This window comes from Crocuta crocuta, unplaced genomic scaffold, assembly GCF_008692635.1.
Source record: "Crocuta crocuta isolate KB4526 unplaced genomic scaffold, BGI_CrCroc_1.0 scaffold884, whole genome shotgun sequence".
Taxonomy (NCBI): Eukaryota; Metazoa; Chordata; class Mammalia; order Carnivora; family Hyaenidae; genus Crocuta; species Crocuta crocuta.
Genome location: NW_027529549.1, coordinates 1944049 through 1970715, shown reverse-complemented (window position 1 = coordinate 1970715; position 26667 = coordinate 1944049). Strand labels below are relative to the sequence as shown.

The following is a 26667-nucleotide window of genomic DNA, read 5'->3' as shown; positions in this document are numbered from 1 at the left end:
TATCGAAATGCCCTTTGGTGAGAGAGAAGCAGGTGGATCAGTGTACCCCCTGGCTTGTCTCAGTGCCTACACTGCTGGGTATAATTCTGGGAGCTTGTAAGTGGCAGGTGATAATCACCTCTTTAGAACCAGAATTATATGTGTACAGAAGTTCTAGTGTCTTGTGACATGGTGGTCAAGAATTGGTCACACAGAAGTTTCTGTTTTAGGTGGTAATGATAATCAGAACAAACTGATTAGAACTCCTCATCTGTGGACCTTGAAGTCACACCTTGAACTTACACTGGGGGTGATAACTTAGTCTCGTGTACTGCCTTCTTCCCAAGTGTTTTTTGTTTCTGTTTTTTTGGGGAAAATTTGGTTTTATGTGGAGTGTTCAAGATTTCAGCTCTTGGTTTTTACCACATTCAAAAGCTTGGTTTTTATTAATTTCAGAGACTTCTTACGTAGCACTTCACTTTGTTTTTCTTTGCATTCTTTCCCAAATGTGTGTGCATGTGTGTATTTGAACCTGGAGAAAGGTGATCACTGCTTCCATTGTTTTGATACCATACCTCCCTTCCTCTTGTAGTGGGTGGATCAGGTAAGCAGCTGTAGTATCATAGGGACCATGCAAAATCCCCAGAAGATTTTCAAGAAGCAACCCATTTTTATATTAAATTTAGATATCTGTTAATGACTACAATGAATGTTAAAAACTAATATTGTTAGGACTACAACTTTTAGTTTTTCTCATCTTTGGGATCGGAAGCTCAAGTTCCTCTGTCTCTAGGGGTACCTTAAAGGAAAAGAGTAAGAAGCAACTTGCTTTTTGTCAAGATTTTTTAAAAGACCCTTTGCATATTTATCTGTCTGAATGTTTACAATACTCTCAAAAGAAATTCAGATAAATTCAGGTAATTAGAATTCTGAAACAGGTTTTTCTGGTTTGGGATCCCCACTTTGCCACTTATTAGCTATATAATGTTGTGTAAGTTACTTAAAATTCTCCATAGAGTAATGTGCTCGTTAGTCACCATGTACTTTAATGCCTGAAAAGCACTTTTAACAATATCTGACATGTAAACATTTGTGGAATCTATTAACAGTAACAATGATGTATTTTTATCAGTACTTTCTTTTGATTACTAGTTTACCCAGTTTACATAACGAGGTGATAGGGATGTCTGAAAGTAATGAAAAAGTATTCTTCAAAACAAGGAACGTAGGTTTGCTATTCTAGTAGAGTAATGAATACCAACATAATGTTATTTTGCTCTTGTCCTAATCTCAAAGACAGTGGGGAGAAGGCGTAGTTTATCAGAGTGTGGCACTTTGTCCACTCGCACCAGAAGCAAGAGGTGGGGAGATCGATAAAATGCAGACCCCTCGGCCGTATCCTAGAAGTAATGTTTTTTTCTCTTTAAAGGTAAGATCTAGGAAGCTATATTTTAAAAAAAATTTCCCCAGGTAATTCTCATGTACGTGGAAGTTTTGAGAATCACTCTGAATAGAAAATCATAGTAGCTATCACACTTGTATGTTCTGAGTTACAAAATTAGGTTTTAACCATATCATGTAGTTGTGTAATCTACAAATCTGCCCCATATGTTCTTCTTTTTATTGCCCTTTGAAGTAACTTCCAGTGTACACTTTTATAAGACACGCGCATAGTAGAAGACTTGATTGGAAATAATTGAATTGCTTGTCTCATCTGTTTGCTGATAGGAAACCATTTTTAACTACACTCAAAACACATCACTGGAAATTGCAAATTGTAGATTACCTTTTGATTGAGATTAGACATTCTAGCAGTTAATGAGAAATGAATGTGAAAATAAAAATATATACTAATAAAGCATATCATGCGCTATAAAGGTTAAACTTTATAAAGTGTATCTAATGTCACAAAAAGGACTATCTGAGGTATTCATCATTTCATTTCTAGTTTCAATAGAAGTTTAATTTAAGGTAGAAATATATTAAATAGCTAATTTTACCCCAATGCCAAGTTTATGGAATATTGGATTTGTTATTTGCCATAACTAATTGAGTAGACTCAAGTAGACTCTCTCAGTGAATTGATTGGAACAAGTCCCTTCACAGATATATGACTTTGTCACCTCTCCACACTTTCTGATCTTGGACAGATGTACATGGAGAAAGCTATCTTACCTCCCTCAGACCTGAATTCATTAGACATTTTAAATAGTTGTTTTCTTTTACATCTTCAGAATTCATTTTTCTTTAAGAACTTCATACAGAGTTGTTCTTATTTCCTGAGATTAAATGATCAAAATATGTCATCATTTTGTGTAGTTGGAAGGCTGAAAAAGACAAGAAGCAGAAAAACTATCAAGAAAACATGCGAATAGGTTGTGGTGCATAAGTGCAGTAAAGTCCACATGACAGTTGTTGATAATTTAGAGGATTTAAACTGTTTTTCACAGTAGGTTTCTCCCCCTAAAATAGTATTTTTAAAAAGCGTGCTGTGCACATCTCTCATTGAGTAATTGCATAGTTTAAATTATCTCCAAAATTGGGATGGGGTGGGGGGTGGAGAGGAGTCAAAGCAAACTATTTTCTTAAGGCGTTGGGATGTTGTTATTTTTTTTTCTTTTCAATTCTCATTTATTTTTGGCTCCTGGGGCAATGTAATCTTTTCAATATGAAAAAAAGCAAATTCAACACAAAGTAGAAATTTGAAGTATAGGCCAGGACAAAACCAAGGACAGGTGGATAAAGGGAATAGCAAAAAGAAGAGATGAGATGTTGCCAAAAGATGGAGGGGTTTCCTTGTCCCTTCTCTGGAGGAATGACTCAAATCGAATATTTAGTTGGCAATACACAACTTATACATGGCAGGGCTGGGTTTTTAAGAAAAAGTGGGGATGGGGGGCCCTTCCCAGAGGCTTTAGGGACCAAAGCTAGTCCCTTTCCCCCTTTCAATTTCCTTCTCCAACCAGGGGGAAAGGAATCCAACATGTGAAGTTGTTATGTAAAAGAGGGAAGGATCCCACTCAACAGTGCAGACTCCTACAAAGGAAACAGGACAGGTTGGAAGGAGACTATAAAAAGTGGAGATAATACTGTTAACACTTTCCTTGAAGCCGAGAAAACAGAAATTCCTGGAAATCAGAATTTCAGTAGCTTGTACAACTTTCTCCAAAACTGATCTGGAATAGAAAACCCTACCCTTTCCTAATAGGTACCTCTACTTGCTAGGAGGTTGGTTGGTTTCCTTTCCCTTGGGCTACCACATGGGCTTTGGATGGTGACCATCTACTGGGTTTTTGGCACATGGTTCTAAATGGGATCTGCTGAAATCCAGCTTCTTGGAGAATTATCTTAAAGGGAAATATCAACTGGAAAGATGAGAGAAGTGGACACCTAAAGGGAATACGGGATTACTCAGAATGGTAGAAATCTAGGTTTTCCCAAAGTGGAAGAGAGGAGACATTCAACAAACAATAAATATTTACTGAGTGTCTGTTATGTGCCAGGGACTGTTCTAGGAACCCCCCCTCCAAAAAAGGAAGAAGAAAAAAAAAAGAAACCAAAAAACAAGACAGGCAGAGCACCATCACCTCAGCCTTCTCTGTTCCCTCAGCCTTCTTCCTCAACTGCCCCTGTCCTTTCCCTCAGAATTTGCATTTTCTGCCTCTGTCTTGTTCATTGGGATGTTTTTATATTCGTCAGAAACCCAAGGAGATAAGAGTCAGGTCTGTTTTACTTAAGAAGGAAATGTACATGGATTTGTTAGCATAGTGGGTGTAGCATTCAAGTTAGATACTGTTGAAATTCTGTCATGGTGTAAAACAGTCTTATCGGCACTTGAGTTCAGTTTGCAAATCTGATCTTCAGACCTGAATTACATGAAACATTTCCTTGTGGTTCTGAAGTAGTGCTTAGAAAGGAGCAAAGTTCGTTAGGGGTTGAAATTGACCAGAAGTAGTTTGACGAAAGTGTGTGAGGATGACTAAAATCTGAAAGTGAATTGTCAGTGTTAATATAAAGGTAACATAACAGCCTTCCACAAACCCATGAAAGTGGCTTAAGTATTGTCTTAGCAAGCTATTAAATGACATGTCAGAATTTGCTCCACTGGATTTTTTTTCTTTAAATTATATCACACTTGAATGGTAAAGGAGGATTTCAAAGACTGAATTTCCTAGGTTTTCCACAGTAATGCATTATCTTAACAATTTTTACTTGAAACTGGTAATAAAATATAACACTGTAATATATATGTTACTGGTAAGTTAGAAATAGAGAAAAAAGGGAAAGCTTTTGATTATAGATGTTAATAACAGACATTCATCAGTAAAATCTGCATGTGGAATTACTATTGTAATTTCATTTAAGACAAGAAAAAAGTATGTGAGTACTCAGATATAAAACAGGCTTTGAGAATAGGGAATAGAAACACATTTTAAAGACAAAAATAGCAAGGGAATTCAGTAGAGTGTTAACCCTTTAACAACTGAAGTACACTTAAAGTAATAGTTCTCTCTTGCTTGGTTGAGTTTAAATGGTAGAATACCTGAAACAAGCCCACACTGTCTCCCCACCTGGGAGATATCTGATGCTATTTATGCATCTACTGATTCAGTTCTAGTATTTTCTTAGTCTCTTAGTTAGAATCAATATTAAATGTGTAGGTCCTTGGTACAAAGCTGTAATTCTAAGACTGTTTCTCTGTGAAACACTGATTTTTGGAAAAAGGGCAAACTCTTTACATTTGTTAGTGTGCCCCCCAACATCTGCATGTGAATTGAGGTACAAGTATTAATCACAAACCCTTTGCCTCATTTAGCTTATTTAAGTGCCCCATTTTTCCAGAGTTTTTCCTTTTGGCCTCTTTTTTCTTTGTTTGTTTTTAAGAGAGAAAGAGAGCGAGTATGCCAGTACCTGTGAGCAGGGGAGGGAGGGAGGGTGAGAGAGAGAGAGAGAGAGAGAGAGAGAGAGAGAGAGAGAATCTTAACCAGGTTCCATGCCCAGTGTGGAGCACATTGTGGGGCTCAATCTCTCAACCTGGATATCTTGCCCTAAGTCAAGGCCGTCTCTTTTTTTTTTGACGGTACATGGTACAGAATTCTGCAGGAGCATAAATGGTGTATATAACACCATTTATGTTATAAAGGTACAGATCGCTTCCTCTATAGTATTTTACCACATCTTAATGAAACATTTTATAGAGAAGGCTTAATTTCCATGCAATGTTGTGTGTTGGGGGGGGGGAACTTTCTCATTATTTTATTGACTATGAATGCACATTATCATCAATATGATAATATAAGCAATTTAAACTTTAAACTGCTATAATGCTGAGAAACTGGGTAAGGACTTCAATTTGTACTTAAAATACATTCCAAACCCCTTACCCAGTTTACAAAGTCTACATAAGCTGGTCCCTGTTTGCATCCCTGCTATGTCTTTCTGGACTCTCCACACCTTCTTCCTGTGTTCTAATCTCTCCGACCTTCTGGAAGTTGCTGGGACCACATCCTGCTGGTTTCTGCTGAGTCTTTGCCCTCTGGATCTCAGTTTAAATAGCACCTTCTTAGGGAAGCAAAAATAAGATAAAAACAGAGAAGGAGGCAAACCATGAGAAACTCTTAAATACAGAGAACAAACTGAGGGTTGCTGGAGGGGTGTTGGGTTGGGGGACACTTGTTCGGATGAGCACTGGGTGTTATGTATGAGTGATGAATCACTGAATTCTACTCCTGAAATCATTATTGCACTATATGTGAACTAACTTGGATTTAAAAAAAAAAAATAGCACCTTCTTAGAGATGCTTTTCCTGACCAATATATGTTAACTAACTACCCTCCCCCTTAGTCACTATTAGTCTTTATTTCAGAACCCTGTTTGTTTGCTTCATAGCACTTCTTCAGCACTCTATAATCACTTTTTTTTTAATGTTTGTTTTTGAGAGAAGCAGAGTGTGAGCGGGGGAGGGGCAGAGAGAGAGGGAGACACAGAATCTAAAGCAGGCTCCAGGCTCTGAGCTGTCAGCACAGAGCCCGAGGTGGGGCTCAGACTGACAAATGGTGAGATCATGACCTGAGCCAAAGTTGGACGCTTAACTGACTGAGCCACCCAGGTTCCCCTATTGTTACTTTTAAAATGCTTTATATTGTAGGTCACTCTTCATTAGAATGTCAATCTTATGAGGACAGACCTCATGTCTGTGTTCACCATTTTTATATTTTGTGCCTAACAATATGCTCAATTTAGATGTGTTGAATGAACAGCAGATAATTAAATGGTTAATGCAATTAAATTGTGCTTATAGTTAGTTACATTATATGGTTGATTATATATGTTCAGTGTCTCTCTCTCTCTAAGTGGAAGTGGAAGTTCCGCAAGTTTGTGAAGTGTACATGTGTGTATGTGTGTGTGTGTGTGTGAGAGAGAGAAAGAATACTATTTACACATTAAAGCAAATCTCCTAAGCAGATCCATAGCCAGGACTCTGCATATAAAGGATGCCCGTCTCTTCTCAGAGGTAGGTGCTAGAAAGGCCTAAACAAGCCTAAAAATGTTTGTTTCTTTTTTAAATTTTTTTTAAAAATTTATTTCTAGGAGAGAGAGAGAGACAGCGTGAGCAGGGGAGGGTCAGAGAGAGAGGGAGACACAGACTCTGAAACAGGCTCCAGGCTCTGAGCTGGCAGTCAGCACAGAGTCTGACGCGGGGCTCGAACCCACAAACCGCGAGATCATGACCTAAGCGAAAGTCGGACGCTTAACAGACTAAGCCACCCAGGCTCCCCTCTTTTTTTAATTTTTTTAATGTTTATTTATTTTTGAGAGAGATCAAGAGAGCATGAGTGGGGAGAGGGGCAGAGAGAAGAGGAAGACATAGAATCTGAGGCAGGTTACAGGCTCTGAGCTGTTAGCACAGAGCCCGATGCAGGGCTCGAATTCACAAGTCATGAGATCATGACTTGAGCTGATGTCGGATGCTTAACCTACCCAACCACCCAGATGCCAAAATGTTTGTTTCTTAAGGCGGCTGCTCAGTTGCCTGTATTGTCCTCTTTTTAGTGGTTATCTTGACTTCATCAAAAAGAAGCTACCATCAGATAATTACCAGGATCAAGGGTCCTTAACCCCTGCTAATCTGGGACTGGGGCCTGGTGTTTCGGAGCAGGCCTCAGCATTTGCCCGGTGGGGAAAGGGGCGACTAAGCCAGCCCGAAGCCGGAGCAGAAGAAGGAAAAAGGTGCAGACACCACCCCAAAACTCAGAAATTTCTGACCTCACCAGCTGCCAAACTCCAGGGCTTTAAAAATATGCTGTCATTTTGACTTTTCACACTTTTTGTGTTCCCTCGTTTTCACCAGGAGGTCCACGCCTTGGAGGTATGAATTTCAGTAGTGAGGCTGTATCAGCACAGGAATTGTGAAGAGAGTTTTCATCTGCCTGGCACATACTGTCCTTTGTCATACTAACATCAGGCTGTATGTGTGTTGGAAAGTGCTTATTCCAACCTTCGGGCCTGTTTGTGCCAGTGGTAACAGGACATAATTTTCCAGATTTTTAGATGGGGACTTAATTTTTTTTTCTGTTGTTTGTTTATTTATTTTAAGAGAGAGAATCCCAAACAAGCTCCCTGTTGTCAGCACAGAGCCCGAGGTGGGGCTTGATCGCACAAACTGCCAGATCATGACATGAGCCAAATTCAGAATTAACAGGTATTACAATGTCCACAGGAAACATTCAACAGCTACTCTGAGCAATGTTGTAGTGACCTTAAGCCATCTTTTAATTTTCCCTCAAATTCTGGAATTAAAGACACCTTGGTAATATGATGACTCATCCTTAAAATTAAGTCCCCATCAGGGGCCCCTGGGTGGCTCAGTTGGTTAAGTTTCCAACTCTTGATTTCAGTGCTAAGAGAAGAGGAGGTTATGTGACCAGTACGTGACACTTATAGTTTTAACTTGCCTGCTGGTAATAAGGATTGCTAAAAGAATCCCTTGTAATCACTTGGTGCTGTAAACTTTTTTTTTTTGGTAAATATTTCCTTATTTTTTCTCCTTTGATGTCAAGTCAAAATAGCAAATTTAATATCAGATCTTAGTTTTAATGTAAAATTTTAAGTATAGTAGCTTATTTACTCAGCTTACTTTCTTCTTTTTTTTTTTCTCCTTATGATTTAAATAGATTTTGAAACCTAAAATTCTGTCTATCTTGGCCTTTTTGAAGGTTTTCTTTCTTTTTTTTTTCAACATTGTTTTGCTATAAATTTTCACTTTTACTCAAAGATTCTTAAAAGATTGTTCTGTAGGAAGGGAAAGAACAGACTTCCACCCTATCGTATTGGAAGAGTTGTTAGATTTTATGAGACTTTTTAGAGAAGAAACAAGGAATGCCATGGCTCTGGTCACTTTTGTAACTCCTTTCCGTTCTGAAAACAGAGAGCTGTGTGACTTGGCTCCTTCTGCCAGAATCCGTTCTTGAACATGGTGGTTTTTGTTTTCTGTTAGGCGTTTAGATGCCAACCATATTACCTCAGTCCCCGAGGACAGTTTCGAGGGGCTTGCTCAGTTACGACATCTGTGGCTGGATGACAACAGCTTGACGGAGGTGCCCGTGCATCCTCTCAGCAATCTGCCGACTCTGCAGGCACTGACCTTGGCCCTCAACAAAATCTCAAGCATCCCTGACTTTGCATTTACCAACCTCTCAAGCCTGGTAGTACTGTAAGTATCCATCCCTTTTAATACCTTATATTGTGTGAATTTGGAGCAAAAGCAGATTTCTTGTGACAGATTCTTAGGAAAGTACCACATTTTCGATGATGCTTCCAAAGAGAGTGTTTGGGGGCCTGCCTCTTTTTACAAAATTAAAAATATGAGATAGGATAATTACAGAATTAACATCTGATACCTGTTGAATCTCTCTAAAGTGTGTGGCCTTTTGTAATCGTAAGAAGAAATTGGAACACTCAGCAAATACTTGGACAGCTTTTACTTAAAATAAAAGTTTGTGTTAAAAGAAGTAGAGTTGTTTTGAGGTGTTCACAGAAAATAAGTTTCAGCGGTATTTTTGTCTATTCAAAGAATATGTCATTCTCTGTGTTTTTAATCTTTAAAAACTTGGATGTAATAAATGGTGTTTCTTTTAAAATCTGTTACTCTTGGGCACCTGGGTGACTCAGTCGGTTAAGCGTTTTTCACTCAGGTCATGATCTCACGGTTCAGAAGTTCAAACCCTGCGTTGGGCTCACTGCTGTCAGCTCAGACTCTACTTTGGATCCTCTGTTTCTCTCTCTCTACCCCTCCCCTACTCACGCTCTCTCTCTGAAAAATAAATAAAACATTAAAAAAAAAAATAGGGGCGTCTGGGTGGCTCAGTCAGCTAAACATCTGACTTGGGCTTAGGTCATGATCTCATGGTTTGTGAGTTCAAGCCCATATCAGGCTCTGTGCTGACAGCACAAAACTTGGAAGCTGTTTTGGCTTCTGTGTCTCCTCCTCTTTCTCTCTGCCCCCACCCTCCACTTGCACTCTCTCTCTCAAAAGTAAATAAACATTAAAAAATTTTATAATAGGGGCACCTGGGTGGCTCATTTGGTTAAGCGTCCGACTTTGGCTCAGGTCATGATCTCACGGTTCGTGGGTTCAAGTCCTGCATCGGGCTCTGTGCTGACAGCCAGCTCAGAGCCTGGAGCCTGCTTCTGATTCTGTCTCCCCCTCTCTTTGATCCTCCCCTGCTCACACTGTCTCTCTCTCAGAAATAAATAAAAAAACATTAAAAAAATTTTTATAATAAAATCTGTTCCTCATTCTCACTGGTGTAAGGTGACACTCTTCCCTCCATGTTGTTTCCCCCGCCTCCTCGCCAAGGGGAGCTCACCACAATTTTACTTCATATAATTAAAAGCTCATCAGAGCTTTTGTTCTGATATGGGTAAATATTAAAGAATCTTCAATGTGTGTACCATTTTCCCACTAGAGATACTTTCTTTTTGCATATTCAGTGAATCCAAGTCTGTGTAGTGTATATCAAGAAATACGCTATTTGTTTTCCAGTAGTCAAGGGTTGGAATGTTTAGCAACACTCTTCCTTTAAGCCAATTTAGGCATATAAAACATAATAGTTGCTACTGGGTGACGTGAAAGTCATTGTGATGCTTTTTTCCATAGACATCTTCATAACAATAAAATTAAAAACCTGGGTCAACACTGTTTCGATGGACTTGATAACCTGGAGACCTTGTAAGTTGACTTAGATTTCAGATGGTTATATTGTGATGTTGGCGATGTAGTTTTGTATTTCATTGCAAGAGGAGGAAAAAAATAATGGTCTTGAGTTCAGCTCACTATTAACTGGCTTTAATACACAACTAAATTCTTGTCACCAAATCACACAGTTAGGAATACTAATATCAGTTTATGGTTAAAGATGGTGCACAAGTTTGAACTTGATATTTCTTTCAAAAGTACACGTAAGAAAAGCAGCTCGGTCTGCCAGACTGTCTATTTTCTCAAAAATTTTGGTTTTGTTAAAATGTGTGACAGTTTTGGAACACTGAGCCTTGTAAAATTAATTCTGGAAAATCAGCTTTTTTTCGTTTGTTTTTTCCATGATCTCAGCTGCCTTACTAATTATTAACACTGGGTTTGAGTATTATCTCTGCTTTCTTAAATGCTAAATGAAATAAAGTTTTCCATTTTGCTTAGGATGCTTTTATTGTTCTTCTACTAGTTAAAGTTTGGGAATTTTGGATGTTTCCAGAGTACATTGCACCAATGAGCAAAAGGCCTTGTGCAGCTATGCATAATCAAGAATAGCATCTTTATTTTTGTTTTCTTTTTTAATTCATTTTAGTTGTCTTTATTCAAAGATTTATAGTGTTTGCTATTGTGGTATAGTAACTAATTCAGAAAATGTCCCAATTAGGTTAGTAACATTTGATTGGAATGCTCAGGGTTTGTGATATTTTGTTTAACTGAATAGCTTAATTAGAAGACTTAAAATATTTTAGTTCTTTATGAATCTACTTTCCTGTCTAAACAATGAAAGGATAGTGAACGTCAGTGGGTATTTGAAGGTGGAAGTTCTTGAAGAAGATAGTTCCAAGCTCATTTCTCCTTTACTAAGTATGTAAATACCAGTGTAACAGAAGACTGGATGGAATTTCTGATCCTAGATCATGTATACTCTTCCAATTATATTAAAATGAAACCTTCCCAGCTAAATTCTTACTTGCCACTTTTCTTTCTGTGTAGAAAACAAACAAACAAAATCAGTCCCTAAAGAGCTGGGCTTTTGATTTTGTGTTACTCCCATTCTTAAATCAACCATACTAATCCTATCCCATCATGCTCTTTAGGTTATAAAATAAATTAAAACTTAAACACTCAGAATTAAGACTTTATTATAGATCACTCTGGCTTTTCTTGCTCCTAACAAGAAAATGCTACATGTAACATTTTCAGCAATTTATAACCTGCTACAGGACACTAGTGGTGTGAATCCGTCCTGGTCCTTGACCTTGTTCATACTTATCTCAGGTCATCTGCCTGATGATAGGGCCGAGGTCAGCTGCGCTCATGCCAGAGTTTCAGGAAGCCACTCTAAACGCCAAATGGAAACCTTAGTTTCAGGCTATTGTAATTTATAAATGGATATTCCATAAATTCTGTTTTATGGTGAATTTCCTAAGGAATGCCATCAAATGATTTATCTAATGCGACCAATAATAGGTGATTAAGAATTCTTTTACCTTTTAAAATTAACTTAAGACCATCATAGAAGAATTATGATTCTTTTTTCTGTTCAGTATTCTAAGAAAAGATGTAAATTCAGTTAAACTAGAGTTTTAAATGGCACTTTGGTCAGTGAGGAAAGAGTACCACCCAGAGGATGTGATTTTTTTAAGAATACATTTGTACCAAAATGCCTTATGAATTGTGACCATTCTTCAGTGTTCTTATATATTTCCCCCAATTTTTCTAGGGACTTGAATTACAATAACTTGGGGGAATTTCCTCAGGCTGTTAAGGCACTTCCTAGCCTAAAAGAGCTGTGAGTATTGCTTTCCTCTCTCCATGCATACCTAGTGTCCTTAGAACTCCTTACTTCATGTTTCAAGGGTGCAATTTTAAAACCTCTTTGCTCCACTGCACATACCATAATACCGAGACACACACCAACACGTATATGATCATACAGACTGGATTGTGTCAGCGCAGACAGTGTGAAGCCTAGGTTTCTGTACCAGGCTTATTTTTTCTGTGCTAAGGTGTCTTCCGGAAGCCATAATGTACAGTCCCTGCCAGTTAGGAGCTTATAGTCTCTGTGGCACTGGCGAAGCTAACCATGTAAGACACGAAGATAGCAGTTGCCAGGTAGAAATAAGTGCTAAAGCAGAGGGTAAGTACATCATTCCAGAAGAAGACCACACTGAGAATCAGGCTCATTAGAAAAGGCAGTGCTAATGAGGAGGAATTTGACTAGAGTTAAAAGGATGGAGATATTATAATAAATGAAAAGATGAGGGGGCATTTTAGATGTTGGATTTATCAAAGGCAGAGACAGGAGTATACATGGCATCACAGAGACTTGAGAGATAGCAGTTTTAAAAAGAACTAGCTATGGTCCCAGAAAGGATGAGATGGAATTAAAACTTCCGTTTCCTCACGTCTTTGAAATTCTCATGTAGTTCTCCTCAGCTGTATTTCACATAATATTGATCAGGACTAGATACTCGGGTTTTAAGTTACTTCATAAGGGGACATGTATTTCAAAAATATTTTTCTCCTACCTTTTTAGGTTATTTCATAGTAATTCTATTTCTGTTATCCCTGATGGAGCATTTGATGGTAACCCACTCTTAAGAACCATGTAAGTAGTTCTGAAGGTTTCTTTCAATATTTAATCATGTAAAGCATGTCTGTATGATGCCAGACATCTTGACGAAGAATGAGTGAAAATTCAGGCTTTTAGATATATGGACTCCGTGAACATAGATTTAGTGTTGGAGGGCTTGTGAACATATGAAAACTTTACTTTTTTTGGGTATTTTTACAGACATTTGTATGATAATCCTCTGTCTTTTGTGGGGAACTCCGCATTTCACAATTTATCTGAACTGCATTCCTTGTAAGTATTACACAAATTTTAAAACAAACCTGAATGTTTATGCAATTGCTTTAATGGAAAACTAGAATGTATTCTTGTAACTCCAGNTTATTTCTGTGAACTCTTGACCAAATTATCACACCTTCAGGTACATTCAAGAATTGAAATTGATTTTATTTTTAGGTATAATAGTACTATAATTTTAAATGGTTCAAAAAAAAAATAATGAAAATATTGTCTCTTAAAGTTTTTTATTTTAAATTTCTGTTTCTCTCTCAATTTCCTGAAGAGTCATCCGAGGCGCAAGCATGGTGCAGCAGTTCCCCAATCTGACGGGAGCCGTCCACCTGGAAAGTCTGTAAGTGTGGCTCTTTGAAGAAGGGCCGGGTAAATATGACATGCTGGCCTATGCTCAGAACGCGGTGATTTGGGGGCATGGGGATGATGGTGGACCCCATCCTGCAGTCTCTCTTTGTGCATATCATGCATGGAGATGGATATATCGGGTGTGGGCTCAGTCAGCTCAAGTAGAATATAGCCTCCTATATGGAGGTTAGAACCAGAAAGTTCACTGAAAATATGAGGCAGTAAGTAAATGCCAAATTCGAAGCAGTGCTTTAGGAATTCAGAAGTGGAGCAGTTGATGTAGCCAATCAGAGAAAGTGTTAGGGAGGAGGTGTAAAGTTTGAAAATTGAACACTGTCAGGTTTTCCAGAGCTCAGTCTTTTATTTAGCAACGCAGGATTTAGTAAAATGGGGAATACTGAAAATTTCCTCAGGGATGACGTACAGGTGATCCTATACCGCTAGAATTGCATGTCTATGATGGAATGCGTTGTGACACGGAGAAATTTGGAAAATCGTTTGGGTCACAGTTTTAAAATGGCAACCCTCGAACATCGAATGTTGAACATTTGGTCACGGCAAAGCTTCCCAGTAAGTGGTCTGGGAGTGGGGTACATACGCATCCAAACTTTTGCTGACCTCAGCCCTCCAGCGAGCTAAGAGGAGCCTGAGGTGGCTAAGGGTTTCCAGCCCCAAGGAGCCTCACATACATATTAGGATTTTCCGATGTGCCAAGTTAAAAGAAAAAAGAGGTTGGGAAGCATTGGGCTCAGGGGTTTAAACTTAACTTGTTAAGGTAGTTTGGATGTGTTGAGTATGTTGTAGCAGATGATAGGAGGGGGTTAAGAGAGACTAGAATTGGGAAGAACCGCAAGGAGGCCATGAATATAATCCCCTTGCACATTTAACACCACTGGCATTCTTCCATGTGGACTGAGATTTCTCCACCCCCCAGATTTCACACGTGATCTGATACTGGCAGTAAAAATGAAGAGAGGGTCAGATGCTGGACACATCAAAAAGGAAGAAAGCACAGGAATTGGGATTGACTGCAGATGGGGAACATGGGAAGGGAGGGAGGAAGAGAACGTTTCATTCAGAGCAGTGAGTCGGGTTGCCTGAAAACACAGAAACCAGGTTTGGAGGCAGGGTGCCAAGGTAACTTCACATATTTTGGGTATGAGGTGGTGTTGCAAGTGATTGTAGTCAGGCGGGGGCTGTGGATAAGTGTTTTTCTGTTGGTCCACATGAGAAATCAGGCTTGTCGTCTGGACGACATTGACATCTCACGTCACAAGCTTTTCTGCCTGACTGTGAAAATGATATCCTTAATGGAGGCTTAATCCGTCATCCCCCCATGCCTGACTTTAAAGAGCAAGTAGGCAGTGGGATACCGTGACTCTAGTTCATATGTAAATATGTGAAAAAAGTGTTTCTTTTTCTGTGTGAGAATAGCATTTTGTCTCCATCTGAACTTGAACCATTGCATTTCTTATATGAACAATGTTTTTCCACAGGACCTTGACAGGCACGAAGATAAGTAGCATATCCAGTAATTTGTGCCAAGAACAAAAGATGCTTAGGACTTTGTAAGTTGGGTCCTCTTCCCTTCTCATACTTTTTCTTTTATGTACTTCACATATATTGAGTTTTATTTTTGGTCAGTTATTTTCATTAGCTGATTTTAAGGTAGAATCATGCCTTATTTGTTCCCTTTATGGAAATGAGCAGGTGTTTTAGTGACTCCAGGGTAGGTAATGTTTATTTCAATTTGGTTTTAGGCTTATGTATATGTCACACATCTTGTGACTTTGAATAAAGTAAAGCCAGACTAGTCTCTTCCTCATATTTTTCTTATCCGGGCTTCCTTGCCCTTAATTCTAGATGCCCTGGGAGTGTCAGCTCTCCACCTCTTTCTATTTCACTCAGAACGTAAACAGAGCCCAAATCTTTCTCGGATCAGGAACCAATTAAGCATGGAGCTTTCCAAAAATTTTAAACCACTCTGGAAAGTAAGGATGTAAAAATATCGTAAGAGCAAGCAATTAAGTTACTAAGTTGTTAATAAGTGTTCAGGGGAGAGAGATAGTAAGAAAATAAGTGACCAATTGATTAAGCAAATCATTAAATCATGTTGTGGAGTATGCAGCACAGTGATCACTGTGGAGGAAACACTGCAGTGGAATTAACTGAGAGATGAGTCCCCATATTTGATTTAACATAAATTTTTTGCAAATGTGAGTTATGCGTACCACTCCTCTTAAAGCTTTATAATTAACAACATAGATAATATTTATGGTATAAACTATATTATAAAAATGTAAATTAAAAACCACATAAATCTACTTAAGCATAATTTTTATTTATTTTCCATATCTTTATATATTTTATATGCTTAATGTTTTTAATAGTTTTATTAAAAAAGTTTTAATGTTTATTTATTTTTGAGAGAGAAAGAGAGAGAGAGAAAGTGGGAACAGTGGGGGAGGGTTAGAGAGAGAGAGGGAGACACAGACTCTGAAGCAGGCTCCAGGCTCTGAGCTGTTAGCACAGAGCCCGATGCAGGGCTCAAACTCACAAACCATGAGATCATGACTTGAGCTGATGTCAGATGCTTAACCGACTGAGCCACCCAGGCGCCCCTTAATAGTTTTATTTTAATGTTTTTAAGTGTTTTTAAATATATTTTATATTGTCTGTACTTAACATTATATACTTGGAGTTTGCAATCTTAAGCCTGTTCTATTTATCACTCTAGAAACTTACAGGTCTTAGAAAAAAAATAGATGCTTTTCTTGAGGCATCTGAAGTGCTGTTTTCAATACTTTTGAATACAGCTCTTTTAACTTAGTATTCTGATAACAGAATTAATTTGTTAATTTTCATTGTTTTAAGGGACTTGTCTTACAACAATATAAAAGACCTTCCAAGCTTTAATGGTTGCCATGCTCTGGAAGAAATGTAAGTTGGTCTTTGACTTACTCTCTTTGCTGTGGTTAATGGTTGATTTATTGAGCATTTCCTATTTTAAATAATGGTTTTACCATTAGGAAATCAGAAATAATAAAAAAATAAATGCATATAATCAGGTGTCCCTGTGAATAAATGTGAAATTGTTCTAGTTATGGTCATACAGCCAGCATTTATTAGGTACTTACCAGGCATTCTATGAGACAGTACAGCGGGAGGGCTATGTACGCACACAAGAAAACAAACACAAACTGTTCCTGGTTGTTGAGGGAAATCAAGCCTAGATAGATACCTACTATATACCTGTAAGCATTGATGGAAGTTGGTTGGGAGGTGGGGGGAGGAAGGCATTAATTCTCCCATCACTGGTCCCTTTTCTTCCTGTAGCCGTCTTCCCATGTATTTGGTATGGTTGTGTTGTCCTGGGTCTGTTTTGTTTTTGTTTTTAACTGTGTTGTCTTCCTGTTCTCCTGAACAGGGTTGGTAAGGAATTTAGCTAGTGTACGTTAACTCCCAGCATAGATTGGGATGGAATGCCAATTAGTTCAACCCTTTCATGTTACCAATGAGGAAATGGCAGTTCTCTGTACTTTCGACAAGATCAATCAGTGTTACTTATGAATGAGTATTTAAACTTAGACAAAGTTTAAGAAATGTTGTCTTTCAAAATCTAATTTTTTTTTCTTTTTTCCTTNAGTTCTTTGCAACGTAATCAGATCCACCAAATAAAGGAAGGTACTTTTCAAGGCCTGATATCTCTGAGGATTCTGTAAGTTTCTCTTTGATTATCAGAAAGAAAATTTTTGTCAAGTTATAAATTAATATATCATGACAATTCCCATGATGGATCTACTTAACAATATGATTTGTTACATGTAAATGTTGTTGTTCAAAGTTTACCATGTGGTGCTTTATAAATAATCTACTTTCAATATTTTTTACCTTAGCTGATTTATCTGTTGTACATTGGTAAGTGAAATGTTATAATGATTATAACCTGAGAGATGGAGCTTGTTGGTTTCCTAGTAATAGTAATGAGGTTTGCCAATCCATTAGAGCAGAGAGAAAGCAAACTGTAGCCTGGGGGCCAGGTCCAGCCTGCCTTCTGTTTTTGTAAATTAAGTTTTATTGGGACACAGCCATGACCTTTTAAGTGTTGTCTAAAACTGCTTTAACTGTACGATGGCAGAGTTGAATACTTGGAGTAGAGAATGTATGACCTAGAGGTGAAAATATTTACTACCTGGCTCTCTACAGGAAAAATTTGCAGACCCTTACAATGGGGTATATATCATAACAAATATAGCTAATATGCAACAGATGCACTCTTTTGAAAAATATATTTGTAGTTGAGTGTATATTTGTACCAAGTATTCCATTAAGCAGTTGGGCATATAGAGGTGGCTAAGACAGGCCTTGTCCCTGGATTCATAGAACTTTAGTGCAGAAAACACACTATACTAAAATAGTGAATATTTTAAAAATACAGAACAAATTTGAAAAATTGAAGGTTAAGTGATATTACAGATGTAGATTCCTGTCTTCCAGTAGAACTCCAGTAAGAAATAGAAAATAATTTCTGCTACAGAGTATTTTATTTTATTGGTGATTGGGATCTTTTCTTGTGGCTGACAGTCTTACTGCGTGTAGGTCTAGGCAGCAGCAAGGAAGGGAGCTGGCTCCTAGCTGCCATCACTTCTAGAGCACTGATAAGCGACAACAGTGAAAAGCTGGCCTTTTCATGATTTGGAATAAAGTTTGTCAAATTGTCCTGTTATCTGGGAGATGTGTAATGGAATGAATTTATCCAGCCTTTAAATTTCCATTAACGCTCAGTTTAAGTGTGGTTGCAGATTATTTGTCTGTTTTATTCTGCAATATTAGAACTTCTCAGGGTGTGTTTCTGAATACAGTACTGCTCTGGTGTTGATATGATTTTTATTTCCTGCTTGGGAAAGAATGATATCTGAAGCCCTTCTGGAATGCTCTTGTTTACATATTGATTATTTGTCTTCCCTCGGAACCTTATCACTGACCTTTGAGAAAGCAAATAGTATGAAACCTGTTTTTATTTTCAGCTTTGTCAGGAGCTGAGTTTTTCCTCACCTACTTAATAGTACCAAAGGTTATATCATATCATTTATATTTTTGAACTGGTACCAGAATGATAAGGGGGAGAAAATTCACAACTGTTTTGAAACAGGTGCCAACTAGAAGTATTGCTTCGTGGAACCCATTCCAAGAAATAGATTTTTGTGAAGGAGAAAGATTCAACATGAACATGAAGTTGTTGGGCGAGATTAGTAAAATGTATAATCTTCTCAGGGGATACTGTGGCTACCTCAGATTCCAAAGTGTAGTCAAAGTAACTGCAATTTGAGTGTATTTGAAAAGATTAACATGTTATTCTTATAATTGCAGAGATCTGAGTAGAAACTTCATCCATGAAATTCACAGCAGAGCTTTTGCCAAGCTTGGGTCAATAACTAACCTGTAAGTTGATGATTTTATGCAGTAATATCATGAAAGTAATAATGAGTAGTCTACAGAAACTTATGTTTTGGCATTGTCCTTTTGAAATTTTTTTTCTGTTTAGTTGCTCCCTTGTATAAATGCTAAGCCACAGAGATAACAGTAATATCTTCTAAGAAGGCAAGATGAATGCCAGAGCTATTGTTTCAGCACACCTGAACTTCCTCTTAGAGCTCTAGTATTTATGATGTTTACACATGCACAGGTGTCTTTGTGTCATTTGCATCTTAGGAGCTAATTTAAAGTCTTATTCACATTTTAGAGATGTAAGTTTCAATGAATTAACTTCATTTCCTACGGAAGGCCTGAATGGGCTAAATCAGCTGAAACTTGTTGGCAACTTTAAGCTAAAAGAAGCCTTAGCAGCAAAAGATTTTGTTAATCTCAGGTGCGTTTTTGCTTATTTTTCTTTTTGGTTGAAGTTACGGTGGGCCCCTAAATTATAGAGTATGCTAGTTTCTTGCTGTGGTTCTCAGATTTTCTGGGAGGCTATATAATTTAAGAGTATTTTCTACCTCAGTCCTCACAAATTTGGTAAAAAATAGAACATGAGCATTACTCCATAGTTTTTGAGAACATGAATATCAAGCCCTTGAGGCTGTCAGAGAGATAATGTAGCCATTCATCAGACTGGTTTCTTTATACAGTAGATTTGTCACTAACAGTGTGGCAAGAACCACATAAGTGTGAACCTACAGAAAGTTGATACAATGGTGTAATACTTCATAGAGACATTTGGTATAGTGGAGACAGGGCTTGCAGATATTACTGTGGGAGAAGAAGAAATATTTTTACTATACTTATGTGAACAAAGTGAATTCATTTAATGGTATAAAGTCGCAAATGATCAGGGCCATTAATATGAAATGAAACTACCAGTATCCTATGATAAATTCAGCATGGTTAATTCATGTATAAAGGGAGTCTGATAAGACTTCACTTTAAATTACAGTGTTACTGCTAAATTTTAAATACGATTTGTTTTAAGTTCAGCTTTTAAAAGCACATCTTATATGAAAAGAGAAATTCGTGGTGCCACCTGATACCAGAATTCTTTTCACAGATGAGGAAACTGAGACCCAGAGAGGCTAATGACCAATTTTTAAAGCATGTGACAGTCAGGCCTTTCTGACTCCGGGGGCACTTAAAGGTTGACATACTTTTTACAAAACAAAAGCATGTTGGTGAAGTTGTTCTTCAATGTAGATTTTACAATTTTTTCCAGGTCTTTATCAGTACCATATGCTTATCAGTGCTGTGCATTTTGGGGTTGTGACTCTTATGCACATTCAAACACGGAAGATACCAGCCTCCAGGACCACAGTGTGGCAAAGGATAAAGGCGAGTGCATGTACTTTTTAAAATAGAATGTGCTTTATGGCTTTAATTCAGGTCTCTGTTATTGTAATCATTTGTGAAGGATAAATAGGAAATATGTGAGAAAATGGCGTGGACTGTGTTACTGGCATCTTTAGTATGTGACTAAGCCTCACGGAAGCTGAACTCACGTCATGTACAAGAGGGATCACAGGAAAGTATGGTTCTCTTGAATTGCATAAAACTGGAATGAAGCAGTTTATGTTGTCTATTCAGGTCCCACTGATACAGCAGGTGTCACCAGCAGTGCGGAAAATGAAGAACCTAGTCAAGTAATTACCCACTGTACACCCTCCACAGGTATGCCCAATACATTTTGCTGTGGGTTCTTGCTTTAAACAAACATTAGGCAAATAGAGCTAAAACCTGGGGGGCAAAATGTGATTTTTTTTTTTTAACAGGACTGGTACTAGGTGATCTCACAAGGCCTTCTGCCTCAAGAGGTTGTGTGCATACCTGGGGCTTAGGAGTCACTTGCAGCATCTCTGTCCCAGACTCATTGATTCAGAGTCTCTGTGTTACCAAGTTCCCCAGAGGGTTATGCACATGCAAAACCAAGAAGCGCTTTCCAAATGCTTCTTTAACTCTAGCGACTAGTAATAGGAGTTACTGATCTGCAAGGAATTTTTAGTGTTCCTTTTTTTTTAAAGCAACTTTGATTTTCCTTTTCTTTCTAACTTTATTTCATTGAACTTCAGTAGACTTGGGAAAGTTACTAAAATGAGACCACATATTTGGTTGTGACCATAGTGTTGGACTCTGCCTCATCTATTAGGGAAGATTTGGAGTTTAACTGTAAAAGAAAAAAATAAATGGCTAACTTGTGTGGTATGAAGTAGAATTTTTTTCCTTAGTATAATAACACAGAATGATCTGAATATTGATTTTTTTAATGTTTTGTTTTTATTTCTGAGAAATAGAGAGAGAGCGCATGAGCAGAGAAGGGTCAGAGAGAGAGGGAGACACAGAATCTGAGATAGACTCCAGGCTCTGAGCTAGCAGTCAGCACAGAGCCCGATGCGGGGCTCGAACCCATGAACCGTGAGATCATGACCTGAGCCGAAGTCGGATGCTTAACCGACTGAGCCACCCAGGCGCCCCATCTGAATATTGATTTTATAACTCAGAACAAAAGTATTATGGACTCTCTACTGATTACTGCTGAATTGTGAGGTTTTTAAGAGGCTGTGTATGTATTCTTATAATACTTAGCACAGTGCCTGTGTCAGGAATGAGCTTAAAGTGATCAGATGAGTGAATGGAATTGGCAAGAATCATTTCAGTGGAGGCAATGTAATTTATCTAGTTTCTGAACTCATTGTTGGAAGGTAAGGGGGTGCAGCTTGCTCACTGGCCCAGTTGGGGTTCTTGTATTGGAGAATGGGCATAAGGACCTGACAACCCAATGAGAAGGGAGCAGCTTTACTAAAGAGGAGACTAGATCTGAACAGGTGGGGATTCCATTTTCTCTACACTGAATTTAAACCTTAGCCAAGAAGAAAGTTAGTNACTCACTGTGGACCTGCCACCCCATTCAGTTGTAGTAACACACACACACCCCACCCCCATGTGCTCACTCAGAAGCAGGGGTAGCAGAGAGTGGGGTCCATCTGTTAGAACTGGAGGCGGCAGCCGGTTTTTAAAGAGAGTGACTGGGTGGACCCTGCCTCCCAGACTTCTGAGGGAGAGTATGAGGAGGATGAGTTCAGATACAGAGATAAAGGTGGAAGCTTCCTCTTAACACTTCCTGAAGGGAGGAATAAAAATAGTTAATTATTCAATTAAAATATGTTTTTAAGTTTCTTGTGATAGTTGGAAGTCAGATACAAATGTTACTGAGCTGGCTTGTTATGTCTGTGAATGTCTCAGCAATTTAAAATGTGGGATGCATCAGAGTTCATGACAGTTCAGAAAGATAAATCAGAACATGTGTTTTAGGCAATTGTAATACATAGTTTTCCTGTGCTTTGTAAACAAAATGTAGTTTTCTTTTACTAATTTTAAAATAAAATAGTTGTCATTTGTGACATGACTAGCCTGTTAAAGTACATACAATTTAGTTACTAAATTAGTTCTTGCAATTTTAGTTTAAATTTCACAGGGTTTTATTGGATGTAGCTTTGTATGAATAGCTAACATGAGTGTGGTTTTTGCCCTCACTCTGTTTATTGTCTTATTGAATAGCTTTTGTCAGGTCAATTGAACAATTTGCCATCTCAATTTCTCTGGATGCAAAGCGGGTATAATTATTCCTACCTTAATTTGCTTCATCAGATTGCCCTTGAAAATCATATATATACACATACATACATATACATAACATAATTTTTTAAAGCTGTATTGGGACTGGGAAGGAGGAAGAAAAGGACCTAGGGGTGCCTGGGTGGCTCAGTTGGTTAAGCGTCTGACTTAAGTTCAGGTCATGATCTCATGGTTCGTGAGTTCAAGCCCTGTGTCAGGCTCTTTGCTGACACTGCAGGGCCTGGAGCCTGCTTCACATTCTGTGTCTCTCTCTCTTTCTCCTCTGTTTCTCTCTTTCTCTCTCTCTCTCTCTCTCTCTCTCAGAAATAAACAAACAAACAAACAAAAAAAAAAGGATCTAATATTTATTGAAGTCCAACTATGTACCTAGTAACTTGCTTGGGTACTTTGTGGATGTAATTTTATTTAAGCTACATAATGCTATAAAATAGGCATTATTGTCCACAAGTGAGAAAAAGAAATTTATAGAGGTTTAAGTTGCTTTCTTAAGGAAGAACAGCAAGTTATGAACCCTGTATTAAAGCCCTAGTTTATCTGATTCCAAGCCTCCAGTGTATCAAAGTACTTTTCATGTATAAGGCACTATACTATATATATGCATATAACTTTATGGCTTTACCAAATATTTAATACAAGAAATTAAATTCAGTTATTTTTATTTAAAAAATTTAAATGGTAGTACCTCAAATGGTAGTAATTTTATTTTATTATTATTTTTTTAACTTTATTTATTTATTTTGAGAGAGAGAGAGGAGAGAGAATCCCAAGCAGTCTCTGAACTGCTCGCGCAGAGCCCGATGCAGGGCTCACACCCACAAACTGTGAGATCATGACCTGAGCCAAAGCCAAGACTCTGGTGCTTAACTGACTGAGCCATCCTGGCACCCTAAAATCAATTATTTTTAAAATAGCCGAGTCCAATGACTAAAATACCTAAGAAATAGTCATTTCTTCACTTCGGTTCCATTCAGTTGTAGCAGCAGAGTTAATTATCCTCAGTTAACCATCTTTAGTTTTTCTTGCAATCCAGAGCATACGGGAATATGGTGTTTTCTAAATTGTCTTTTATTTTGCTCTCTTGTTTTAGGTGCCTTTAAACCCTGCGAATACTTACTGGGAAGTTGGATGATCCGTCTTACCGTGTGGTTCATTTTCCTGGTTGCATTGTTTTTCAACCTGCTGGTCATTTTAACCACGTTTGCATCTTGCACATCACCACCTTCCTCCAAACTGTTCATAGGACTGATTTCCATATCCAACTTATTCATGGGAGCTTACACCGGCATCTTAACCTTTCTGGACGCCGTGTCCTGGGGCAGATTTGCTGAATTTGGCATTTGGTGGGAGATTGGCAGTGGGTGCAGAATAGCTGGGTTTCTTGCGATTTTCTCCTCCGAAAGTGCCATATTTCTACTAACGCTGGCTGCCATCGAGAGAAGCTTATCTGCAAAAGATGTCATGAAAAACGGGAAAAGTCGTCATCTCAAGCACTTCCGGGTTGCTGCCCTTTTCGCTTTTCTGGGAGCTGCAGTGGCAGGCTGCTTTCCACTCTTCCACAGCGGGGAGTACTCTGCCTCACCCCTGTGCTTGCCGTTCCCCACAGGAGAAACGCCGTCTCTGGGGTTTACTGTAACCTTAGTGTTATTAAACTCCCTGGCATTCTTATTAATGGCCATCGTCTACACAAAACTGTACTGCCACTTGGAAAAGGAGGACCTTTCAGAGAACGCACATTCTAGCATGATCAAGCACGTTGCCTGGCTCATCTTCACCAACTGCATCTTTTTTTGCCCTGTTGCGTTTTTCTCCTTTGCCCCCTTGATCACTGCGGTCTCCATCAGCCCCGAAATAATGAAGTCTGTTACTCTGATATTCTTCCCATTGCCCGCTTGCCTGAATCCAGTCCTCTATGTGTTCTTCAACCCAAAGTTTAAAGAAGACTGGAAGTCACTGAAGCGACACATCACCAGGAAGAGCGGATCGGTGTCGGTGTCCATTGGTAGCCAGGCTGGCTGTGTGGAACAGGATTTCTACTATGACTGTGGCATGTACTCACATTTGCAGGGGAACCTGGCCGTGTGTGACTGCTGTGAGTCCTTTCTTTTGACAAAGCCAGTGTCCTGCAAACACTTAATAAAATCACACAGCTGTCCCGCATTGGCGGTGGGTTCTTGCCAAAGACCGGACAGCTACTGGTCTGACTGTGGCACGCAATCGGCCCACTCTGATTATGCAGATGAAGAGGATTCCTTTGTCTCAGACAGTTCAGACCAGGTGCAGGCCTGCGGACGAGCATGCTTCTATCAGAGTCGAGGATTCCCTCTGGTGCGCTATGCTTACAATCTACCAAGAGTTAAAGACTGAACTGGTGTGTTTGTAACTGTTTCCCCCATCAACCAAAATCACACCATTTAGAGAAGAACCCTAGTCTGACCTTTCATCTGGGAAGCACTTCCGGGGTCACTGCCTGGTGTGTCACTTAGAGGGAGGACAAGGTGGCAGTTTATCTCTGAGACCAGACGATTTCAAAGAACAAGTGCCTGAACTGTCAGTCGACGGAAAATGCAATGTCCAAGCAGTATGTGGTCCATTTGGAACAAGTTTATAACTTGAAAAGTTTTATGTATATCATAGCAGTATCACGTTAGGTTTTCCTGATCTGTAAGAAGCAGATTTAATACCGATTTCTGAACTAAGCACAAGGTGAAGAACAGCTGTTAATATTTTTTTAAGAATATTTTAAAATGTGATTTTACATAGCTAAGAAGAAGTCTTGCTAATTTTACCTAATGTTTCATCATTAATCTCAGGACAACTTAACTGCAGGGCCAAAAAAGGGATTGTCTCCCAGGTAAAACTGTGAGAACAGAACAGTAGGCATCACCTGATTGCATTTTCTGGTCCCATCTTTGACATAATAGAATCGTAAATTTTGTTTAAGTGATTTATAAATCTAAAACCTGAAGATATTTTTAAAAGAATATTAACAACTGTTAGATTTTAAAAGAATAGCTGAACATGTGTCTCCAGTCCTTACACTTCGCTGTGGTGCGAACCCAGTCATTTTCCCCTCGGTGTCTCGTGGCCACACTAGGAAAAAGTAAAGGTCTGCTTGTTGTGTGGGTTTGGTAGATTTGGCTAAACTACCAACTAATATGGGATCTTAACAGTATCTGAGGGACTTGATGGCTCCGTGGAATGTTCTCCTTAAAAAAGACACTTCTTAATATCAGTGGCTGAACCAACAATTTCCAATTTTGTTGGTTTGTTATCTATAATTTGAATGATACAAAAAATAAATGGTGGTAAATTATTGCATTAAGTTGGAAGCAATTGGGAGTAATTATGACACAAAGCACTTATAATTATTTCTTAGCGAGCTAGATTCTCCTGAGCCTGAGCTATTATGTGGTAGCTTCCATACATTGTCCCCTTACTGTGATTTAAGTACGAAAGGACCTATGCAGCAGTTCAGATGCTGTGTCCTTATGAGACAAAATAAATGTGTCATTAAAGAAAAAGGAATGAAGCTTAGGCCTGTGTCTTTAACAATTACAAATTTTAATTGATTCTTATCTATGGACTTTGGACATGTCACTATGTGGAGTCTTAAAGTTATAAATGTTCAGGATTGTTTTTGAACAATATGCTAAATCAGTAGCAAACCCACTGCCGTATTAGTTATTCAGGATATACTAAAAAACATTAAGCTAGTTTGCAGTTTAATAGTTAAACTGTATATAATGTGCATATAATGGATTTTTATCTTATGTAAATTATTTTTAGAACACAAGTTGGGAAATGTGGCTTCTGTTCATTTTGTTTAATTAAAGCTACCTCCTAAACTATAGTGGCTGCCAGTAGCAGAATGTTAAATTGTGGTTTATATACTTTTTTGCCTTGTAAAATAGTCTTGGTTGTACATTGTCAGTGTAATAAAAACAGAATCTTTGTATATCAAAATCATGTAGTGTATAAAATGCGGGAGGGATTTATTTACAGTGTGATGTAATTTTTTAAGGCCAACTATTCACAAGTTTTTAAAGTTTGTCTCATGTTTGTTTATTTACACATCTGATAAATATTAAATCATAACTTGGA

The 26667-nt window shown here is 38.3% G+C and overlaps 1 protein-coding gene across 1 annotated transcript in view; it reads left to right on the top strand.

Moving 5' to 3' along the window:
• Window positions 1–26667, top strand: part of LGR4 (leucine rich repeat containing G protein-coupled receptor 4) — a 47658-nt gene extending 20991 nt beyond the window's left edge. The window contains exons 4-17 of the mRNA XM_077761432.1: window positions 8478–8693; window positions 10140–10211; window positions 11956–12024; window positions 12772–12843; window positions 13030–13101; window positions 13370–13438; window positions 14943–15014; window positions 16321–16386; window positions 17093–17164; window positions 18817–18888; window positions 19190–19315; window positions 20153–20268; window positions 20521–20604; window positions 23654–26667. Of these exons, the coding sequence (XP_077617558.1) occupies window positions 8478–8693; window positions 10140–10211; window positions 11956–12024; window positions 12772–12843; window positions 13030–13101; window positions 13370–13438; window positions 14943–15014; window positions 16321–16386; window positions 17093–17164; window positions 18817–18888; window positions 19190–19315; window positions 20153–20268; window positions 20521–20604; window positions 23654–24930 (2455 nt within the window). The 3' untranslated portion in view covers window positions 24931–26667. The remainder of the gene's footprint in view (window positions 1–8477; window positions 8694–10139; window positions 10212–11955; window positions 12025–12771; window positions 12844–13029; window positions 13102–13369; window positions 13439–14942; window positions 15015–16320; window positions 16387–17092; window positions 17165–18816; window positions 18889–19189; window positions 19316–20152; window positions 20269–20520; window positions 20605–23653) is intronic.